A 19,508-nucleotide genomic window follows, 5' to 3' on the forward strand; every position below is an offset into this window, starting at 1 on the left:
GGACTTCCAAGCAGATGCAACTAGTGAAAGAGAGACCCAGGGTCCCATAGACAAAGATTTCTTTACACAGGAAACTACATTTCCCAGGAAGCACTGCGGTACCAAGCTTTGACAGTAGCTACAGGTCTTTTTGTTCTATTTTTTTTTAAAAAAAAAAACTAGTTAGTTTTCTCTTGTGCACAACTAATGAGTTATCGCGATTATGTATGGGGAAAATCACTTTTAGTTATTATCTGCCTTTTCAGGCGTTCTTGGAGAGTCCCGAGAGTCCCCTAAATTATCCTCTGAGGATGAGGGAGGAGCTGCAATGTTAATATTAGCTCGTGGGCTGTGACTTTCCTAGGGCAATTCCTCTCTGAAGTCCAGCACATCGCTGGTACTATTATAGGTTCGATGGTCTTGCTATGCAGCCCAGGATGGGCTTGAACTCAACTCCCATTCCAGGCTGGCCAGACTGTTAGGATTACAGGCAGACACCAAGCCTGGCTCCACGGGTCTTAGGATAAACTGGAATTTGTGATCTTTTTATGTGTTTAGGGCGCTAACTACCGCAAAGACCAAACACTGTCCAGGGGAAATTATATCCCTCCTGGATACACCCATTTTGGACTCCAGAATCTACCCTTCATCTCTATGTGTGGATCTGAACACAATTTTAATTCTTTCTTTCTTTCAGCGAACAAAGGAAGGGCAGAAGACAAAAGAACCCCACACTAGCAGTCTTCTAATGAGATAAAAATACTTTTATTTTATAAAACATGCTGTCTAAGCAAACTTTTGTAAAAAATTAAACAAAACTCAAGACAGAATGTATGGAAGACATACTTGTCAGCTGTCAGTGGGAATGAGGCTGATAGCTCAGCTCCCTCCACACTGGTTCGATTGGCCCATTAAGAACCCACATGCTGGTTCCCAGCCATCATCTCTCAAGCAGCAGGAGGCTTGAGATGTCTAGATCTCTTGATGTACCGTCACTGTCCAGGACATCAGTCTCTAGCTGGCTGGGAACTGAGAGTTCTGATTCTAGGAACTTTTGGTTTAGTTACCAGTCACTACCCAGGATATGTATTAAGAACACCAATTGTTTTCCACCTGGGTCAATTTAGGCTTTGCTTCTGGCCCACTATTTTGCAGAGGATAAAGAGAGAATCTAGCTTCTAGAACATTTGCAACAGCTCTGCTGCTTTCCAGTTCTATGAACGGCAGCATCTGCAGGCCCTGAGCAGATCCAGTTCTGGAAGTGGACAGGGTAAAGCTGACTGGAGAAGCCGTCTCTCAGGTCCGGGGACACAGGATGTGGATGGCAGGGGCAGGTCAGAGTGCCAGTACTGAGGGGAAGACAGCTGTGCCTGTCATGAGACACAGTGAGTGAGACAGAGGGTGAGTAGGGAAAGCGTTGGAGACACTTCCTATGCTGTAACTCTGAGACAAGGGAGGGCCTGGCACAGCTCCTCAGATGTCCTAGGATTGGGCAAGAGACTTCACACCAGTGGATAACTTAAAAAATAAAGTCCATCTCACTGGCTGTTAGAGCAACTGGGCCATCTGTCAACTGTCGGATGGCTCCTTCACGGGTAGGAGGCAGGAGTACCATTACATTAAGGTGGGGCTGTACAGTCTGTGCACACCATCAAAACCTACCCAACCCAGTTCCCTTGTCTCAACCCAGCCTTACTCTTGGGACTTGTCTGGCTTTCAGGCTCAGGCACCTTCCAGTCCATCTTTCGGCCCTTCTCATAAAGACCCTTGAGCACCTTGTGGAAGGACTCGGGCTCAGTGCCATTCTTGCTTAGTTCCAGGTACTTTCGGTAGAGTTGAAGGGCTGTGCGGGCGTCCTCAATACTGTCATGGGTCTCGCCTTGAATCTTCAGGTCTGGCATAAATACAGTTCATAAGGATCTCACACAGGGGGACCCCATTTCTATCCTGACTCCTGAAGAACTCCTCTACATGCTCCCCTACTCCCATGCCGACTCCCTGTCTCCCAGAAGACATCTTTAAACAATTAGGATTTATGTGTTCGCCTGCATGTATTTCCGTGCTCTACAGCTGTGCAGGTGTACACGGTGACCATGGAGGCCAGAAGAGGACGTCAGATCACATGTGGGTGCTGGAAACTGAGCCTGGGTCCTCTCCAACAGGTGCCTTTTCACCACTGAGGCAACTCTTCAGCCCCAGAAAGCTTCTTAAGTTACTGGCAGTGGCTAACGGAAACCATCAGCAGAAAAGACATTATAATTTTAAGCTGAGAAATCACTGTTTACTCCAAATGTCTCCTCTTCTGTTTTTGTTTCTGGTTTGTTGTTGTTTTAAGACAGTGTCTACTATATGGCCCAGGCTGACTTGAAACTTAAGAGCTGAAAGTATTAGCTTCCCCCCCCCCACTTTTTTTTGTTTTTGAATAAGGTCTTATGTAGCCCAGGCTAGCCTTGAATTCATTATGTAATGGAGACCAATCTTGAACTTCTGTTTCTTCTGTGTCTATGCCCCAAGTTATGGCTACAGGCAGGCATGTATCACCATGTCCAATTTCATGTGATACTGGGGTCTGAACATAGGGCTTTGTACATGCTAAGCTACCAACTGAGCTACAGACCCTGCTCCCCACTCCCCTACCCCCCACCCCTCCACCCCCATCTTCTATTCTTAATTGGTACAACAGGGCAGAGAGACTCACCTAGAAAGTACCAAGCAAGAAACCGCAGGGAGATCATTCGTTTCCGGGGCATGTGGAACAGGTAGACCGTGTCAAGGACTTGGTCCTTGGGCACCTGGCAGGGATCAAAGGGACAAAAGACAAGATAGGTGACCCATACTCTCCCTGAATACAAAACATGAACACGAAGAAGCCCACCCTCCAGGATAATTCCCAGGCCAGCAAGATGGCTCAGCAGGTAAAGGCATTGCCACCGATGACAGCCTAGGTTCAGTCCCCAGGACCAACATGACAAGGAAAGAATCGATTCCATCTATTCCCACAAGGTTTTCTCTGACCTCTACACATGCAACATGGTGCTCTCAGGAGGTGAGTGTGAGTGTGCACACACGGACTGCATGAGAACAGTAGGGACGGAGGGTGGGGAGAGGCTGCATATGAAAGAAGAAAAAAATGCCAGGCATGGTGTGCTGCACACCTTCTAACAATCAGGAGAAGGCAGGTGGATCTCTGTGAGTTCAAAGCCAGCCTGCTCAAAATAACTAGTTACAGGGCAGCCAGAGCTACATAGTGAGACCCTGTGTCAAAACAAACAAGAAACAAACAGTAACAACAGCAAAAACATTCCTAAATAATCCCTGCCCGAACCATGAGGTTGATGACCCGGAAGTCCTTCTGCAGACCATGACCCACAAACTTGACTCCAATATCAATGAGAAATCGAAGCTTTAAGTAGGTAGACTTGAGAGTTGTGAGGTGCTTAGAGGAAATTTTGGCATCAAGGTCTCCTGGCTTTATCCCGGAGTACTGAGTCAGGTAATCTACTACCTGCAGACAGACAGAAAGACAATCACTGGGGCACGAGAAGGCGCGGTCACTTCCTACCACTCTCCTCCGGCACTCTGTGCAAGCACAGGGTTGACTTAAGTGGCCCCTCATGTCCTCATACCTGCTCCTGAGTAGAGATGTAGTCATCAATGAAGGGGATGCCCTCATTAGGCCCTTGGCCCCGAACACAGGTGATCCTTGCTACCGACATCTGGCTTGGTTTAATGGTAGACTTGGTACCATCACTGCGTAACTCTGCTTCTTCCTATTAACGAGAGTTAATATGACACCAGAGAAAATACTTAATCCCTCATCCCCTCAGCACTCCCTTCCGACTCCCCATCTTTTCACTGTGGTTACCTCATTCAGTGTGACAAACTCGGCATCGAGGCCCACCAGGTCCCCCACCTGTGGCATCTCGTTCAGCATCAGCGGGATGAAGGTAGCGTGTGTTTTCCGCTGCTTCCGGGCCAGTGAGGCCTCTGCCAGCAGCACACTGGCCTCAATGCGGTTCTTGACTGGGGGAGAAGGCAGAGAAGACCAGGACTAGGGCAATGACCAGGGACAGACCCCAGGGTGGCTGCTCAGAGGCCACTGGTCTGTGTTGTCATCTATTGATAACCCAAGAAACTGGGTAAAAGCAGTGCATCTGGGCTGGCAGGATGGCTGAGCACACAGACACTCACTGCCAAGTCTGACAACATGAAGTTGATCCCCAGAACACACAGAGGAAAGATAGGACACACTCCCAAACTCCTCTGATGTCCACATTCATGCTGTAAGTGGTATAGACACTAACGCGCACACACACTAAAGCCCATGCACATACACACACTAATGCACACACACACTAAAGCACATGCACATGCACACACACTAATGCACACACACACTAATGCACATACACATGCACATGTGTACACACAAATGCACACAAATGTGCACACACACACTAATGTACACACACATTGCACACACTAATGCACACATGCACACACACCAATGCGCGTGTGCGTGCGCACACACAGTAAATTAAAATGTAGTAAAAATTTTAAAGAGACTATATCACAGTCTGCTATAAAACAGGACATCAAATCAGAAAATTACTAAGAAGTACACCAAGAAGAAGATAGAAATGGTGGAGGAGAGTGAGCAGGATTTTCACTTTAGCTTACAAAATTCAGAAAAACAAAGCTACGGAGAGACTGCTGTTTACAGGGACCAAATTGGTACCTGGGAAGGAGCTCATCCCCTGAGGAGAGGTGGCCATTGGAGGACAGTGGAGGGGCCTGGGGTCAGCTGGCAGGCACAGTGGGTAAAGCACTTGCTTTGAAAGCCTGACAACCTGAGTTTGGTGTCTGGAACCCATATGACAAGGAAGGGGAGAACTTACGCTACAAAGTTGTCCCTTGGCCTCTACACACACAATAACCATAAATAAACACAATTAAAAATGGCATCTGAAGGGAGATAGCCTATGGGGGCTGTTCTCATTCAAACTACTACAAAAAGGGGTTAAGAATGTTTAGAATCAAAACCATAACCTAAGCCATTATACAGCTTCCTCCTTCCTTCCTTCCCCACTGCACCCTCAGAATTTCAAGCTTCAAAGTTAGTTAATTTTGTTGTGTGTTTTTGAAACGGTTCTCACTCTATAGCCCAGGCTGGCCTTGAACTGACTACATAGTGGCGGCCATCCTTAAACTCCTCTCAATCATCCTGGCCTTTTGAGTGCAGGGATGACAAGCATGAATTACCATCTCCAACCAGCTTCTAAACTTAAGATCCGATCAGCAGGAGTTTCTTTAGTACGCACAGAAGTACTAGCTCCAGTTACCAACCCTCAATACTACAAAGATATCCCCCAGGGTTTCTCCTGAAGTCCAACTAAAACTGCCTAAGCCTTAGGGCCACTCGACATCACTTACTGTTCAGGTTGTATCTGGAATTGAGATTCCTTTTGACGTAATACAGGATAGCAGGTACTTTCCAATCCATGTCAAACTGCACAGCTTCGTACTAGAGGAGGGAAAACACAAGGGGCTGGAGGGGTAGCTCCAGGGTGCAGGGCTCGCCTGTGGTGCTCTTGGTTTAATGCCCAGCACTGCCTCACTCTCTAAAAGAAGACACTTATGTCCCATCACAGCAATGTGTCTTATTCCTTTTCCTCAAGTCAGACAGTGGTCAGGACCCAGGGCTGTTTGTTTTTTAAGCTCTCCTGATGCCATTTATTCCCAAAGCCTCTCTCCTCCCATTGCGAACTTTCCGAGCACTCAAAGGGGCCTGAGGGTAAGGACACTAACAAAGATGGGTACATAAAGGGGGAATGGAGCTATAATTACACCTGTAGTCCCCACACTCCAGCGGCAAGGCAACCTGATCGCACAGCAGCACTCTCTCTGATCTCCCCAGAAAAAGAGAGAGGGACAGGAATCTGGGATTTACCTTATCAATAGGCTCAATAAGGAAGTCATTGAAAAGGTACCACTGCTGGTGAGTCACGCCCTGTGGGGATAAACAGGCTAGCTGATGTCAAAGTCATGTCCCTGGTCTACTTGCTAGGAGCTCGCTCGGGGACAGACCTGGCTGGGACTGCACGGCAGTCAGCTCCTCCAGGAATGTCTCCCCTTGTCCATCTGACTCACCTCCTTGCGTTGGTGGTAGGTCTCGCCAACTTTGATGTGAGCCACCAAGCTGCCTCCTGTTCGTGAGTCCAGGATGTGTACCACAGTAGCCATCAGGTCATACACATAGACACCATGCTCCTCCTCTGCCCTGGCTGGACCCCACTGTGAGGGGGTACCCAGGCTGCTAAGCTATGTTTAGGGATTGGGGTTTGGGATGGGGGATGGGGATAAAGGGCAGAGGGTAGGGAGTCTTGGGTAGGCTGTCTCCATCTTAGCCCATCTGTGACTTCCTAACACTAAACTGTTACCCTGGAAGCCCCCACAGCTGGTAGACAGTCCCTTCCTTCTCGCCCTCCATCCCTTGCCCTGCTCCCCGTCTCCTCCCCACTTTCCCAACAACCTGCATCTCATCCCCATCCGTCCAATTGCAAACGTCCAGCCCTTTGTTCTTGGTCATCTGCATGCGGATGGAAAACGGAAGCCAGACGTTCTTCAGCTCCTCCATGGAGGAGCAGCACAGCAAGCCCTCTGCACTCCGTGGCTCCTTCCTGTTAGCGGAGAAGGAGAATTAGAAATGTGCTCTGAAGGTGTCTGGCCAGTGAGCAGAGTAGTCCCACCACTTGACAACTCTAAGATGGCACCTACCGGTCAGCCAAAGTAAACTCCTTGCTCTTAATTTCCCCACCGTATTTCTTTACCGCTATTTTGAAGGCAACCTGAACACATAGGAAAAACATCAAGAATCCTAAGAATATAATCATACAGAGAAGTAAAACAAGGAATGAAAAAAAAAAAAAAAAACTCCTCAAAAGTCCTGCTTCCAGCCAGGCGTTGGTGGCACACGCCTTTAATTCCAGCACTCATGAGACAGAGGCAGCCAGATCTCTGAGTTGGCCTGGTCTACAGAGTAATTTCCAGGACATCCAAGGCCACATAAAGAAACTCTGTCTTGAAAAACCAAACACCAACCAAACAAACAAATCCCAATCATTACCTCAGCTTGTAATCTCCAGAAATCAGCCTCTTTTGAGCTGTTCACTTCACAATTAATGACAAGAATATCTGGCAGATGTCGGATATTGCGGGTCTGAATCTGAGAATGAAACATGAAACGGCAGAGTCCACAGGAAAAGGAACCTAGACAGGGCCGGTAAACCCAGAGTTGTCCCCACTCCTGGGTCCCCGAAGGCAATGCTACCACCACCCCAGGCAGACCATTCTACTCACTGTGGGCTGGTACTTCTCACAGTTGTCACACCAGGCCTGTGTGTTCTGCTCCAGGCAGATACTTCGCTTCAGCACGTGAGCAAAGTCATAGTTCTTCCCGGATTTATCTGAGGAGAAACTGGACACTGCACTCCAGGCTCTCCCCGCTACCCACAGCCCCCCACACTCCCTGAGGTGTTAGAGTATCTGAGGAGCCTTCCCAAACCAGCTGCAGGGAATACCACAGATGCTACCCTCAGGGTAGGAGAGCGTGAACAGCAGGGTGGATGATGCCCGCACGGTCTCACTGCCACAGCGGCAGAGGCTACAGTTCTCCATCTCACAGCTGAACAGCTGCCCGATGATGGAGTCCCCTGATGAACAGAAACTGCTGGGAGTGGAGAGGGCAACATATCAGAGTATTACAAGACCCTCTAAGTCCCAGAGGGGCTTGCTTTGGTGGCTTCATTCTCGCCCAGCTCCATACCTGCCTCCAGCACCTCGGTAAGCCTGGGGAACTTCCAGCTCCTGCATATCTTGGTGCAGCTGCGTGAGAATGAACCGGTTCCACCTCTGGATGAGTCTGGCCAGACTGCCCTTGCCTGAAGCCTCATCCGAATCAGCCAGGATGAGGCCCAGTGCTGAGGCCTCAGGAATGGTGCGGAACGCTCGGAGGAAATTACTGCCCTGCAAGAGGTTGTTTTCTGTTTTGTGTCATTTGCAGAGGAGTTCCCTTCCCAACTACCCCCCTTCAGTGCCTTACCCTTTTAGGCAACCCAGGTCTGGGGGGGGGGGTGTCTCACCTGACAAGGATCACCTCGAGAGAGGTCCAGCATATGGAAGAGGAAGCCAAGCTCACAGGCCAGGCAGAACTCCTTCTGGCAAAGGTGGTTCTGGATCAGACATCGAACAGGTTCCAAGAAATAGAGCACCTGGAAGAAAAGGAGAAGCGGAGAAGCTAGTGCCAGAGACTGGGGGGGGGGGACTAGGAGGGGGGAGAAGATGGGGGAGAGCAGGGGAGCTGGGAGGGGGAAGATGAAGATGGGGGAGATGGGGAGAGCAGCAGGGCTGTGGGGGGAGATGAAGATGGGCACTCTGTGGGACACAAAGACGACTGTACTGAAGCAGTGGAGCTCACAGGAGACTTGAAGGAACCGGGGGGGGGGGGGGGGACCTAGAAAGAGCAGAGCAGGGACTAAGGGGCAATGAAGACAGGCAGGAGCACCCAGCCCTTACCTGGATCATGCAGTTGCAGTAGGCATTGGGGATGTGGGGCTCTAGTCCAGCAAACAGAGTCTTGTTGTAGTGTTTGAAGTCAAAGTCTTCCAGCCCTAGCTTGGAATATTTGATGGTTACCTAAGGCAGAAACAGTTTGAGTCAAATCCTTTTCTAGAACCTCCCTCCCAGGTCTAGAGTTGTAAAGGAAGGCTTGGGGATTAGACTCAACCGTTTTACACATGATACCCTTTCCCACCCCCCCCCCAGACTCTGTCCCGCACCTTTCGGTATTTCTTAGACACCATGTGGAGATGTGGCTCTTCTTCTCGCCCTATTGGTGACTCCGTGATTTGGCTGAAGTTGTCGAATTCACTGTCTGACTCCTTTAGTCGATAGGGAATCTAGGGTTTGTTTTTTTTTTGAAAAAGGAGGAACTCTGTTGGATGTCTTAAAGAGCGTTGGCTTCCCCGTACTGTACTTTTTCCCTTTCTGTTGTTGTTTTTTGTTTGTTTGAGACAGGGTCTCTCTATGTAGCCCTGGTTGGCCTGGAATTCAGTATGTAGACCAGGCTGGCCTCGAACTCCTGCCTTTGTCTCTTAAGTGAGAGAACTAAAGGCATGCCCCGCCACACCTGTTTGTTTTCTTTTTTAATTTATTTATTTTGAGACAGGTCTCATGTAGCCAAAGCTGACCTCAAATTCAATGTGTAAAAAACCTTGACCTGTCCAGTCACACAAGGCTGGGGTGCCACTCTAGGACACCTCATACAGTGCCCACTTAATTCCCTTTTTCCTCCTTTTTATCATGACTATGCTTACAGAAGCACATTCACACTGGTTAATAAAATGCAATTAAGTTTGATTTCTACATGGTTTATGATGGATGTAAAAGAGGCAACAGACCTGCCATCTAGTTTTCTTTTATCTACTACAAACATATAAAAGGTCTGACACTAAAATGCTGCCAACAGAAAACACTGAGGTCTATGCCTTTGGTTTGCCTTGGAAAAGTAACACATTACACTGTAAACATTTTAAAATTGGGAGAGTAAACCTGATGACTCCAGTTCAACCCCTTGATCTCAAGGTGGATGGAAAAACCAATTCATAAATCATCCCATAATCTCCACATGTGCTTTGTGACACATGCACCCTGTACTCACACACACATACACACACACACCATGCATACACACACAAACACACACACACCACACACACCACACACTATGCATACACACATACACCATACACACCCACACCATACACACATACCACACACACTATGCATACACACACACACCAAACACATACCATACACACATACACCATACACACCCACACCATACACACATACCACACACACTATGCATACACACATACACCATACACACCCACACCATACACACATACCACACACACTATGCATACACACACACCATACACACACACACCAAACACACATACCACACACACTATGCATACATACATACACCATACACACCCACACCATACACACATACCACACACACTATGCATACACACACCATACACACACACACCAAACACATACCATACACACTATGCATACACACACACCATACACACACACACCAAACACATACCATACACACATACACCATACACACCCACACCATACACACATACCATACACACATACACCATACACACCCACATACACGCACACCCACATATATACCCCACATACACACACCACACACCCATACCACACACACACGCGCACACACACACACACACATCACACACACCATACACACCACACTATACACATACACACACGTATACACTCACATACATGCACACATACCATACACACACGGGCATACCATATACACACACATGCACACATATACATACACACGCCATACACATACATGTATACCATATGCATACATATACAACAGTCACACCAAACACACACGTACATTCAGTAATAAAAAATTATAAGTTAATTTTAAAGTATATTAAATTGGCATAAATGTTGTAATGTCACAATACCATTTATTTCCTGACTTCTATGATGGTTCTGTTGTTGTCAACGTTTTCTTCATCCTCCATAACCAACTACTCTCAGGGCCCAGCCATCTACCAGCTATCTACCTATCTCCTTACGCTGCTCTTAACGGCTCCAGGCTGCATAACGGCCTCCCTTTGAGAAGGTCTGGCACAGACTGCTCATGACATCCCTTTAGCATTTAACAACAAGATATAAATAACTTCTGCATTGCTAATGTCTTACCTTCAACCAAATAACCTTCCTAATGGATAAAACCTCATCATCTCTGCCTTAGACATAATTCAACAAGCAAAGCTCCTGGAATTCTGCACACATACCCGAAACCTTTACTATCTAAAAACAAAACTAGTAAAAGGTAGGAGAACATGGTAGGCCCTGCCTCTGAACACACCTGATTACGCAGCCTGGTACGAGGGTTGGGTGCATAGCCAATGAAGCCCACTTTCTTCATGGTCCGAAGAATCTCTGCATCTACAGGTGGTGCCCGCCTGTAATCCAGTGACAGCCACCCATGCATTTCCCAACCCATGGGTTCAGAAGGGGAAAAAGCATTTAAGGAAGACAAAAATAACCATAGCAGTGTAGTAATAACCAGGCTAATGAAGCTTCTATTTCCCTGGGCCCCGTCCCTCCCTCCAACCCAGTGGTGAGGTCCAACCTGGGGGCAGGAGCAGAGTTGGCAGCAGGCCAGTCAGAGAGTAGCGTGTCAGTGGTGAGTGGGACAGGGATGAGGGAAAGCGGCAGCAGATCCTGGCTCCAATCCAGAGGAGGCAATGAGTCCACAAGACAGGGCAACGCGAATTCAGTCTCACGGGAGTAGGGATTGAAGGAAGGCTCGGGGGAGTCAGTCCAGAGATGCACGCAGCCCTCAGAGTCCCCAAAGGCCAGGGCCTGCTTGCTGGCTGACACATCAAAAGTCATCAGCAGAGGCCCCACAGGGTTCACATGAAAGATGTCGGCTGGGTTGGCCAGTCCTGTGGGTTCACAAAACTGGCATTGACCTAGAAGGGAAAAAGAAACAGACCAGTGAGCCCCGAAAAATGAAAGGTGGTTTAAAAAACTTTTATACTCTTGTGTCTTCTCATATCAGGTGAGATGGACGCCAGCAATCCATGCCTGTGGACAGAGAATGCCATCTCATGTGTCCTCATAGGCCACGGACACTTTACTCTGCAGCAAAGGATAATTCTCAAGTTATTTTATTTAGTTCTTCTTTTTTGTTTTGTTTTTAAGAATTTTTTTCCTCTAGGACGAGGTTTCTCTGTGTAACCCTGATTGTCCTGGAACTCAATCTGTAGACCTCAGAGATCCGCCTGCCTCTGCCTCCTGTGTGCTGAGATGAAAGGCGTGTGTCATCATGCCTGCTAAGACTTACTTCTTAACTATGTATTTATGTGTGTCTGTGTGTGGGTTACACAGGAGCACAGGTGCCTGCAGAGCCCAGAAGAGGGCATCAGATTCACGGAAGCCTCCTAAAGAGCAGTACATAGGCACTGTGGCAGTCTCCATCTTTTTTTGTTTTTACTTACTTTTGATGTACAGGAGACTGAAGCCAGGGACTAGCACCTTGTGAGCAGTCACTCTGTCACTCAGCTACAGCCCAGCCTGCCCTGTTTTTCTTTTTCAAGACAGGGCATCACTATGATTTGTTCTTTAGCCCAGGCATGGATTGAATTTGCATGGATTGAACCTAAATGAAACCCCAGCCTGGTGAACTGTTATTTCTACCCCCAACAAAGAGGTGTATGGGGGTTACTCCTTCTGGGATACCTCTCTGCTCACTGAGCTGCCCTACCCAATGCTGACCCCTTTCATACCCGACTGGGAGATGATAGCAAGACGGGAAGTATACGTAGGGATGAAACGCAAGAAGGCAGGATCCACGTGTACTTGAAGTGGTGTGATGGCACGCATCATGCGTAAGTCATACACCTTGAGGAAACGGTCACAGGCCAGGCCAGTGAGGCGGCTGGAGAAGCCACAGGCAGCTAGCAGGTTGCCGTGAACATCAAAATCTGACAGACTCCCTGAGAAGGCATCGAACTCGTGCTCCACTTTAAAACTACGGAGGTCTCGCAGGGAAACCTGAAGAAGAGAAAAACTGTTACCTGCCACTTGTGACAGGGAAGGGACCCTGCCACCTAATTAATCCTGCAAAAGCCCTGCCAAAAGGTTCTAGGATACTGACGACAGAGCGAAGAAAGGCAGAAAGCAGAGACAATTGATAGAAGAGATGCCCCAAAGAGTTTCTTTATTCTTTTGCCTCCAAGGCACCTACAGCAGAAAAGGTCAGTGTCCCAGATAATCTCAGGTGAAGTGTAACCCTCTAAGCAGGAACAATGTCACCACACACATCCCTCACCTTGAGTGTAATGAGGAAAAGCAGACCCCACCCAGTGTCTAGTGAAGCAGAGAAGGCCTGTGGTGGAGGAGATGTGGAGTCCGCTTACCTTGCCAGATGTGTGGCCGCAGAAGAAGAAGCGATTTGTCTGTCTCATGATGGTGACCCCAGGAGTCTCCACTGCATACTGGAGACAGAGAAGCAAGAGAAACCAAAGAGATGACTCTCCCCACAGATTAGGGAACAGAGAAGTCACAACTCCTTTCTGGCCCAAGCACACCCCTGCCATGACCTCAGGTCCCACATGGGTTTTTCCTGGGCTCAGGCCAGGTTCACACCTTTTGTGTCTCCTGGACAGTGTTCAGGTCAATCTCCAGTACGTGGTTCTGCAGCCCGCCGATGAGCAGAGTGCTGTTGTCAGTCAGCAGGAGACTGTGCATATCCTCACACTCGTCCAGCCTGTGGGAAAAGAAGGGCCGGCAGGCTGGGAGCTCAGCGGCTGCCAATCCTATCTCCCTGTAACTTTTTTCTCTTCCCCAGCTGAGTTGAAAAGCCACTTACAAATAGTCAAATATAATGAGCCCCCCACGGGCCATGTACTTGAGGTTGTTCTTGGTGAGGAAAAGGATGCCATTCTCCAGGCTCTGGATCTGCCGAATGTCGTCACTGCCATTGACTTGGAAGGAGGAGTAGCGCTCCAAGGCTGGACCAAAGAATGAAGTGGCATGGCCCTAGGAAGGGAGAAAGCAACAGGCACCGGAGTGGAGGGGCAACCATCCTAGACACATGGCAAGGACACCATTCCCCAGATCTCCTTTCTCCCCAGTCCAGTCTAGGGGAAACTGAGGCATAGGCCAGGAGCCAGCAATCCTACTGATAAAAGCAATGACTGTACCTTGTTAATGCGCCACAAATTATTTCTTAAAGATGTTTTTATTACACACACATACCCCAGAGAGACTGGAAGAGGGCACCAGATCCCCTGGAGCTTAAGTTACAGACAACTGTGAACTGCCATGTGGGTGTCGGGACTCGAACCCAGATGCTCTGGAAGAGGACAAGTGGTCTTAACCATTCCTCTAGTCCCAAATTATTTTTGTTTACCCAGCACAAAACACATGTATAAACCCTCATTTTATTCTCATGATGACCCTAATGAATAGGCAACGCTTCAGTTAATTAGAGATTTGTTTCTTAAGAAGGCCAGCGCCGCGGTGGGTCCAGGCTGGCAGGAAAAACCTTACTCATTACAACCGAAGCTCCAATGGCCACTTGTTTCATAGTTGGGTTTTTCGGGGGAGGTTGTTTTTGTTTTTTTTTGTTTTTTTTTTCTTTAAACAGGATCTTACACAATTCAAGGTGGCTTGACGCTTGCATGTAGACCGGGATGGCCTCAAAGTTACTCTGATCCTCCTGCCTAAGCCTCCTGAGTGCTGACAACTGGCGTCATGGTGAACCCTTTTTGTTGCTGCTTTGAGACAGGATCTCTCTGTAACCTTGGCTGTCCTGGAACTTGCTATACAGATGAGGGGACCCTCCTGCCTCTAGAGTCCTAGTTTGGTGAAACCTTAATCTCTATCAGCATATGAGAAATCCCTGAATCAACACAAGAATGTGAAACACACTTCCCCTGCTCACTCACTCCTGATTTCCCTGACTCGATTTTGACCCCTTCTGTGTGTTCCTTCTTTGTTGTTGTGAGAGACAGGGCCTTACTGTGCAGTCCTGGGTGCCCTGCCTCTGCCTCCCAAGTGAGATAGAAGGCATGTGCCACTCACTACACCAGCTTCTCCTGTTGACTACTCCAAATGTACACCTTCTCATTTTGTCTCATTTGCTCTTGAGAGGCTTTTACTTTAATTATATTTGTGCATCCATTTTTATTCAATACTAGCAATCAAACCTAAGAGCTCACATACACTAGGCAAGTCCTTTTCTACTTTGAGAGAGGTTCTCGTTATGCAGCTAGCACTCACTGGCCTAGGCCTTACAGCCATCTGCCTTCCTCGGTTTCTCAAGTGTTGAGATTACAGGCAATGTGCCTACCTTGAATGCCATTTCAATTCTCTCTCCTTTTTTTCTTTTTTCCCCTTTTTGGTTTATCAAGGCAGCCCTAGCTGTCCTGGAACTGTCTTTGTAGACCAGGATGGCCTCAAACTCAGAGATCTGCCTTCCAAGTGCTGGGATTAAGGGCATGTGCCATCATTCCCAGTCTTGATCCACAAACTGTTGTGTTTTCTTTTTTAACTGCTTATAACCAAGTTCTTCTACCTTGCAGTTGGCTGACTAACTAGTTTGAAAAAGCATGGTGAAGTCCTGGGTTTATATTCAAAAGCCTAGTTTTCTCATGCCTGAGGCATATGAAGTGTGTGTGTGGGGTGGGGGTTACTAAGGTTTGATCCCAAGGCCTTTTGTATCCCAGGCCAAGTGCTATCCCTGATTTACATCCCTAACTCAATTTTGTGTGCTCTTCATCCTGCTGAAAAAGGGAACATAAACTAAGTATCTACCTTTTTTCAGCTTCCAGCCACGTATGTATGTATGTATGTATGTATGTATGTATGTGTGTGCATATATATGTATACACACATATATGTATATATACATATATATGCACACACACATTTTAAGTTCAAAGCTAGGCATGTGGTGCATGCCTAGACTCCCAGCACTCAGGAGGTAAAGACAGACAGATCTCTGAGTCTCAGTCCAGCCTTGTCTACAAAGTGTGTACCAAGACGGCCAGAACTAGGAAGAGAAACCCTATCTCCAAAAAACAAAACAAAGCAACAAGTTCAACCAGGTACAATGGTAGATGCCTGTAATTATAATCACAGCTGGGAGATATATTCAGGAGAGTCATGAGTTCAAGGTCATTCCTGGCTACAAATCCAGCTTAAAGCCCTCCTTCGATAAAAGAGACCCTGACTCAGGCCTGGCTCTGATGGCATATGTATTTAATTCCAGCACTCACTCAGGGAGGCAGAGGCAGGCGGATCTTTGTCAGTTTGAGGCCAGACTGGTCTACAAAGTAAGTTCCAGGACAGAGACAGCCAGGGTTACAGAGAGAAACCCTGTCCCAAAAGAAGAAATAAAATAAAAAAGATCTTGACTCAAAACAAACAAACAAAAAAAAGTATTTAGTACATTGAAAAGATGGCAAGCAACACAGCTGCCTAGCTAGCCTAGTACATTGTAATAAGTTGTGGCCTGCATGCTACACTCACCACGGTATATAACATGGAATATATATGTATGTATATAACACAGGAATCTATGCTAAGGCAGCTTCCCCTTCTCCATCACTCCATCCTCCAGTTTTTCAGTCAGGGTCTCATGGAGCCGAGGCTGGCTTCAAACTCAGTGAAGTTGCCCAGATGATCCTGAACTCCTCATCTTCCTGCCTGTTTCCTCCAAGTGCTAAGACTACAGGTATATAACACCACACTCCACACACACCTATTTTACAAGGCTCAGTTCAGTTGTCCCCTTCACCCTGGTGACCCTTTCTGACCTTTCTCCATATTGACACTCTGATATTGTGTGTGAATTCAGTCAGGGAGGAACTCGGTTTTGGTGGTGGTGGTTACTACAGTAGTCTAAGCTGGCCTAGAACTTGCCATCCTCCTGCCTCAGTCTCTTAAGTTAGGGTTATAGGGTGTGAACAATCACATCTGTCTAAGGTCTGTGTTGTATTGTTTTATTCCTTGTGATTAGTCTTATGGAACTGAATACACCAGAAGGGGAAAAAATAATTTCTCCTAAGGGAAAAATAATCCATACCTCATGACAAGGTAAATAAGTAAACCAAGGTCTCACAGAAACCATTTGGTTTTATAGCATATATAAATACACATTTAAATTAACATTGATAACTGCTGAGACTAAAATCAGAAAAGGAAGATGATTCCAGTAGGTTTCATTCTACAATTGTAAGCCAGGTGTGGTGCATGCCTGAAAAGTCAGCACTTTGAGGCTGAGACAAGGCTACCACTAGTGCAAAGACACCCTGAGCTATATCGTAAATCCCAAGTCAGAAAGTGTCTCAGAGTGAGATCCTGTTTCAAACCCCAACCACGCTCCTAAAGGCTGGTTGTGGATGACCATATACTAAATGACAGGTAAAGGTAACCAAGCACGGGATTAGTGATATCACCTATAGTCTCTCACACTGGAGAAGAAGGCAGGGCTGTACATTTGAGGCCAGCCTAAGAGACGTCACAAAACCCTGTCTTGAAAACAACACAGGGCGGGCTTGTAGCTCAGTGGGTAGAGTGCTGGCCTACTGGAGGCCAAGCACTGGGATTTTATTCCCAGCACCGCATGAACCGAGCACTCAGGAGACAGAGCCAGGGGATCAGAAACTCGGGCTCATCCTTGGTTACACATGAAGTCCAAGGTCATACTTGGGACACACGAGACCCTGTCTTAAAAAAATAAAATAAACAACAGCCAGAATCGGTGGCACACGCATAAACCCAGCACTTGGGAGGCAAAAGCAGGAGGATTGCTGTAAGTTCAAGTCAACCTGGACTATAGAGAGAGATGCTGTCTCAAACAAAGTAAATGATGGGCAAACTGGCAAAGCAGGATGCCTTGAGTCCAAATACATAACTAATCCCCAGAGCCTAGGTTCCCCTACTCTGTCTCCACTCCCTTCTTGTTTTAAGAGATCCAGCGAGCTCTCATCACAGCGACTCAGTTTGGATTCCCTGCAAAGAGCCGTCCTTGGGCTAAGCTCCAGGTAAGAGATTACTAACACACGCACCCTTTCAGCCTCCAGCAAGGGGGTCTGGTTCTTACCCCGTGGCTCCCCACCCACAGCATCTCCTCATGTAAGTCGAAGTGGGAGACGGACACAGGCACTCCCACTTCGGCCACCACGCTGTGCAGCTCAGAGTAGACACCTTCCATTATGTGCACGGATTCCTGGACCGGAAGAGCCTCCAAGGCCACTCCCTCGGGGTCCAGATCCACATTCTGTAGCAGACTTGGGTTCAGGTGTGCGTCCAGGACTGGATCCAGGGTAGAATGCATAGCTGGGGAAAATTCGGCCAGTCCAGGATCCAGACCCTCAAAGTTCATGACGATGGTGGCAGGCGGTCAGACCTGAGTCACACCCTCCCTTGCCACGATTCCTTCCTACAGACCCAACCTTCAGCAGGGCAGCTCCAGTGGGCCTACAACGGACATCCTGGCCTGCAAGGGAAAGAGGCACCTCGGTCAGGGGCGGACCTACATACTGGTCGTGTCCTCTACGTGGGCAGGACGATGAAGCAGGCAGAAGGGATGAAACTGGCAGACGGGGGGTGGGGGACATGCGGGAAGGGGGGACACACGGCATTGCTGTAGGGTGCTGGGAACCGTGTCCTCTAAGAGGTTCCCTACCATTCCACCGAGTGAGCTAACCCCTGACTTCCCTTTCTCACGACCCACAGGGCGAAGGCGGCACGAGCTACAGGGACGGGAGTTTGGTAGCGAGGCCTAAGGATGCTGTGTTTCCTAGAACTGGATGCTGAGGGCGAGGGTTTGGGCAGCGCAGGGAAGCAAGACAAGCCAGTTTCCCAGAATCCTTCACAGTGGTACCCAGCCTTCTGCAGGGGGCGGGCAACGACAGCGGCCAGTTACCCTCAAACGGGGCGGGGGCGGCGGGGGTGCAGGGGGGGGGCAATGGGAACTGATGGCTACCCAGAATTCTCCGGGCGAGCCAGAGCAACCGGTTACCCAGAATCCTCCCCCAGCGCCGGGCACGGCAGGGGAAGGCTCGGGGCAAAGGTCAGCCGTGTTCCTGGGATGCTGACGGGGAATGGGTCATTACCAAGATTTCTCCATGGCGGATATTTTGGAGCGCGTGGAACTCAAACGGGAAAGGGGGGGGAGAGAAAGCGCCGTCGGCTCCGCGGGAAACTCCAGGTTCCCCACCACTCCCCCGCGCCGCGGCCTCAACCTAACCCCGGCGAGGCGGGGCGGACGACTGGCAGTGGCCGCCTCCAATCAGCAGGGGCCTGGGGGCTCTCCTCAGCCAATCAGGAGGAGCCAGGTAACCGGCGGCGCCGCGGGGCGGGGCGTGTGACGCAGATACGGAATGCCGCCGGGGACAAACTGAGTCAGGCGCGGGCCTCTGCGGAGCCCTGAAAAAGCAGTCCATTCGGTTCGAGGCCTGGTTCAACCAACGCGGACTTGAGCCCGGGAATCTGAGCTTTTGCGCTCCCCGAGTAGAAACCAGGCCGCGGGGGGCCGGAGGCAAAGCACCGGGACTCGCCTCCTGGTGGGTATTCCCGGCGTAGCCTGGTCGAGCCCTCCCTTCATCCCGCTGTGCCTGTGACCCCGCGGCCCCGAAACTCGCTGGCATTTCCTATGACTTGTGGACAAGGGAGAGAAAAAGGAAGCGGGAGCCTGACAGGAGCTTGGCCCAAGTGGTCACCTTTTCTGTATTTCTAAAGGCATCCATCTGAAATTCCCACCCATGTTTGTGTGGTCCCCAGAGGTCCCCATGATTTTCCCAAGGGACCAGACTCCCGGACTGTCAACTTCCCCTAGACGGTGGGGTTAGACATTGCCCCTCAGAGGGAGA

The 19,508-nt window shown here is 48.8% G+C and overlaps 1 protein-coding gene across 5 annotated transcripts; it reads right to left on the reverse strand.

Moving 5' to 3' along the window:
• Positions 1-722: 722 nt before the first annotated feature.
• Pan2 (poly(A) specific ribonuclease subunit PAN2) lies at positions 723-18,898 on the reverse strand. 5 transcript variants are annotated; one of them, XM_051176070.1, is made up of 26 exons: positions 18,753-18,898; positions 17,738-18,133; positions 13,496-13,665; positions 13,273-13,393; positions 13,044-13,121; positions 12,411-12,678; positions 11,252-11,594; positions 10,985-11,081; positions 8,817-8,936; positions 8,554-8,673; positions 8,121-8,249; positions 7,805-8,004; positions 7,572-7,705; positions 7,339-7,445; positions 7,106-7,204; positions 6,757-6,827; positions 6,512-6,659; positions 6,130-6,273; positions 5,930-5,989; positions 5,413-5,503; positions 3,845-4,002; positions 3,606-3,749; positions 3,305-3,484; positions 2,678-2,771; positions 1,676-1,873; positions 723-1,349 (listed from the first exon to the last, which is right to left on the reverse strand). In XM_051176070.1, exons 2-26 carry the CDS (start codon positions 18,017-18,019, stop codon positions 1,315-1,317), a joined length of 3,591 nt encoding a protein of 1,196 aa, XP_051032027.1. In that variant the 5' UTR covers positions 18,020-18,133; positions 18,753-18,898; the 3' UTR covers positions 723-1,314. The 5 variants fall into 5 exon arrangements, 4 of the variants coding, with proteins under 4 accessions (XP_051032027.1, XP_051032025.1, XP_051032026.1 ...); XM_051176068.1 differs by having other exon boundaries at positions 7,572-7,708; XM_051176069.1 differs by lacking the exon at positions 723-1,349 and having other exon boundaries at positions 1,600-1,873.
• Positions 18,899-19,508: the final 610 nt, after the last annotated feature.

This window comes from Phodopus roborovskii, unplaced genomic scaffold, assembly GCF_943737965.1.
Source record: "Phodopus roborovskii unplaced genomic scaffold, PHOROB, whole genome shotgun sequence".
NCBI lineage: Eukaryota > Metazoa > Chordata > Mammalia > Rodentia > Cricetidae > Phodopus > Phodopus roborovskii.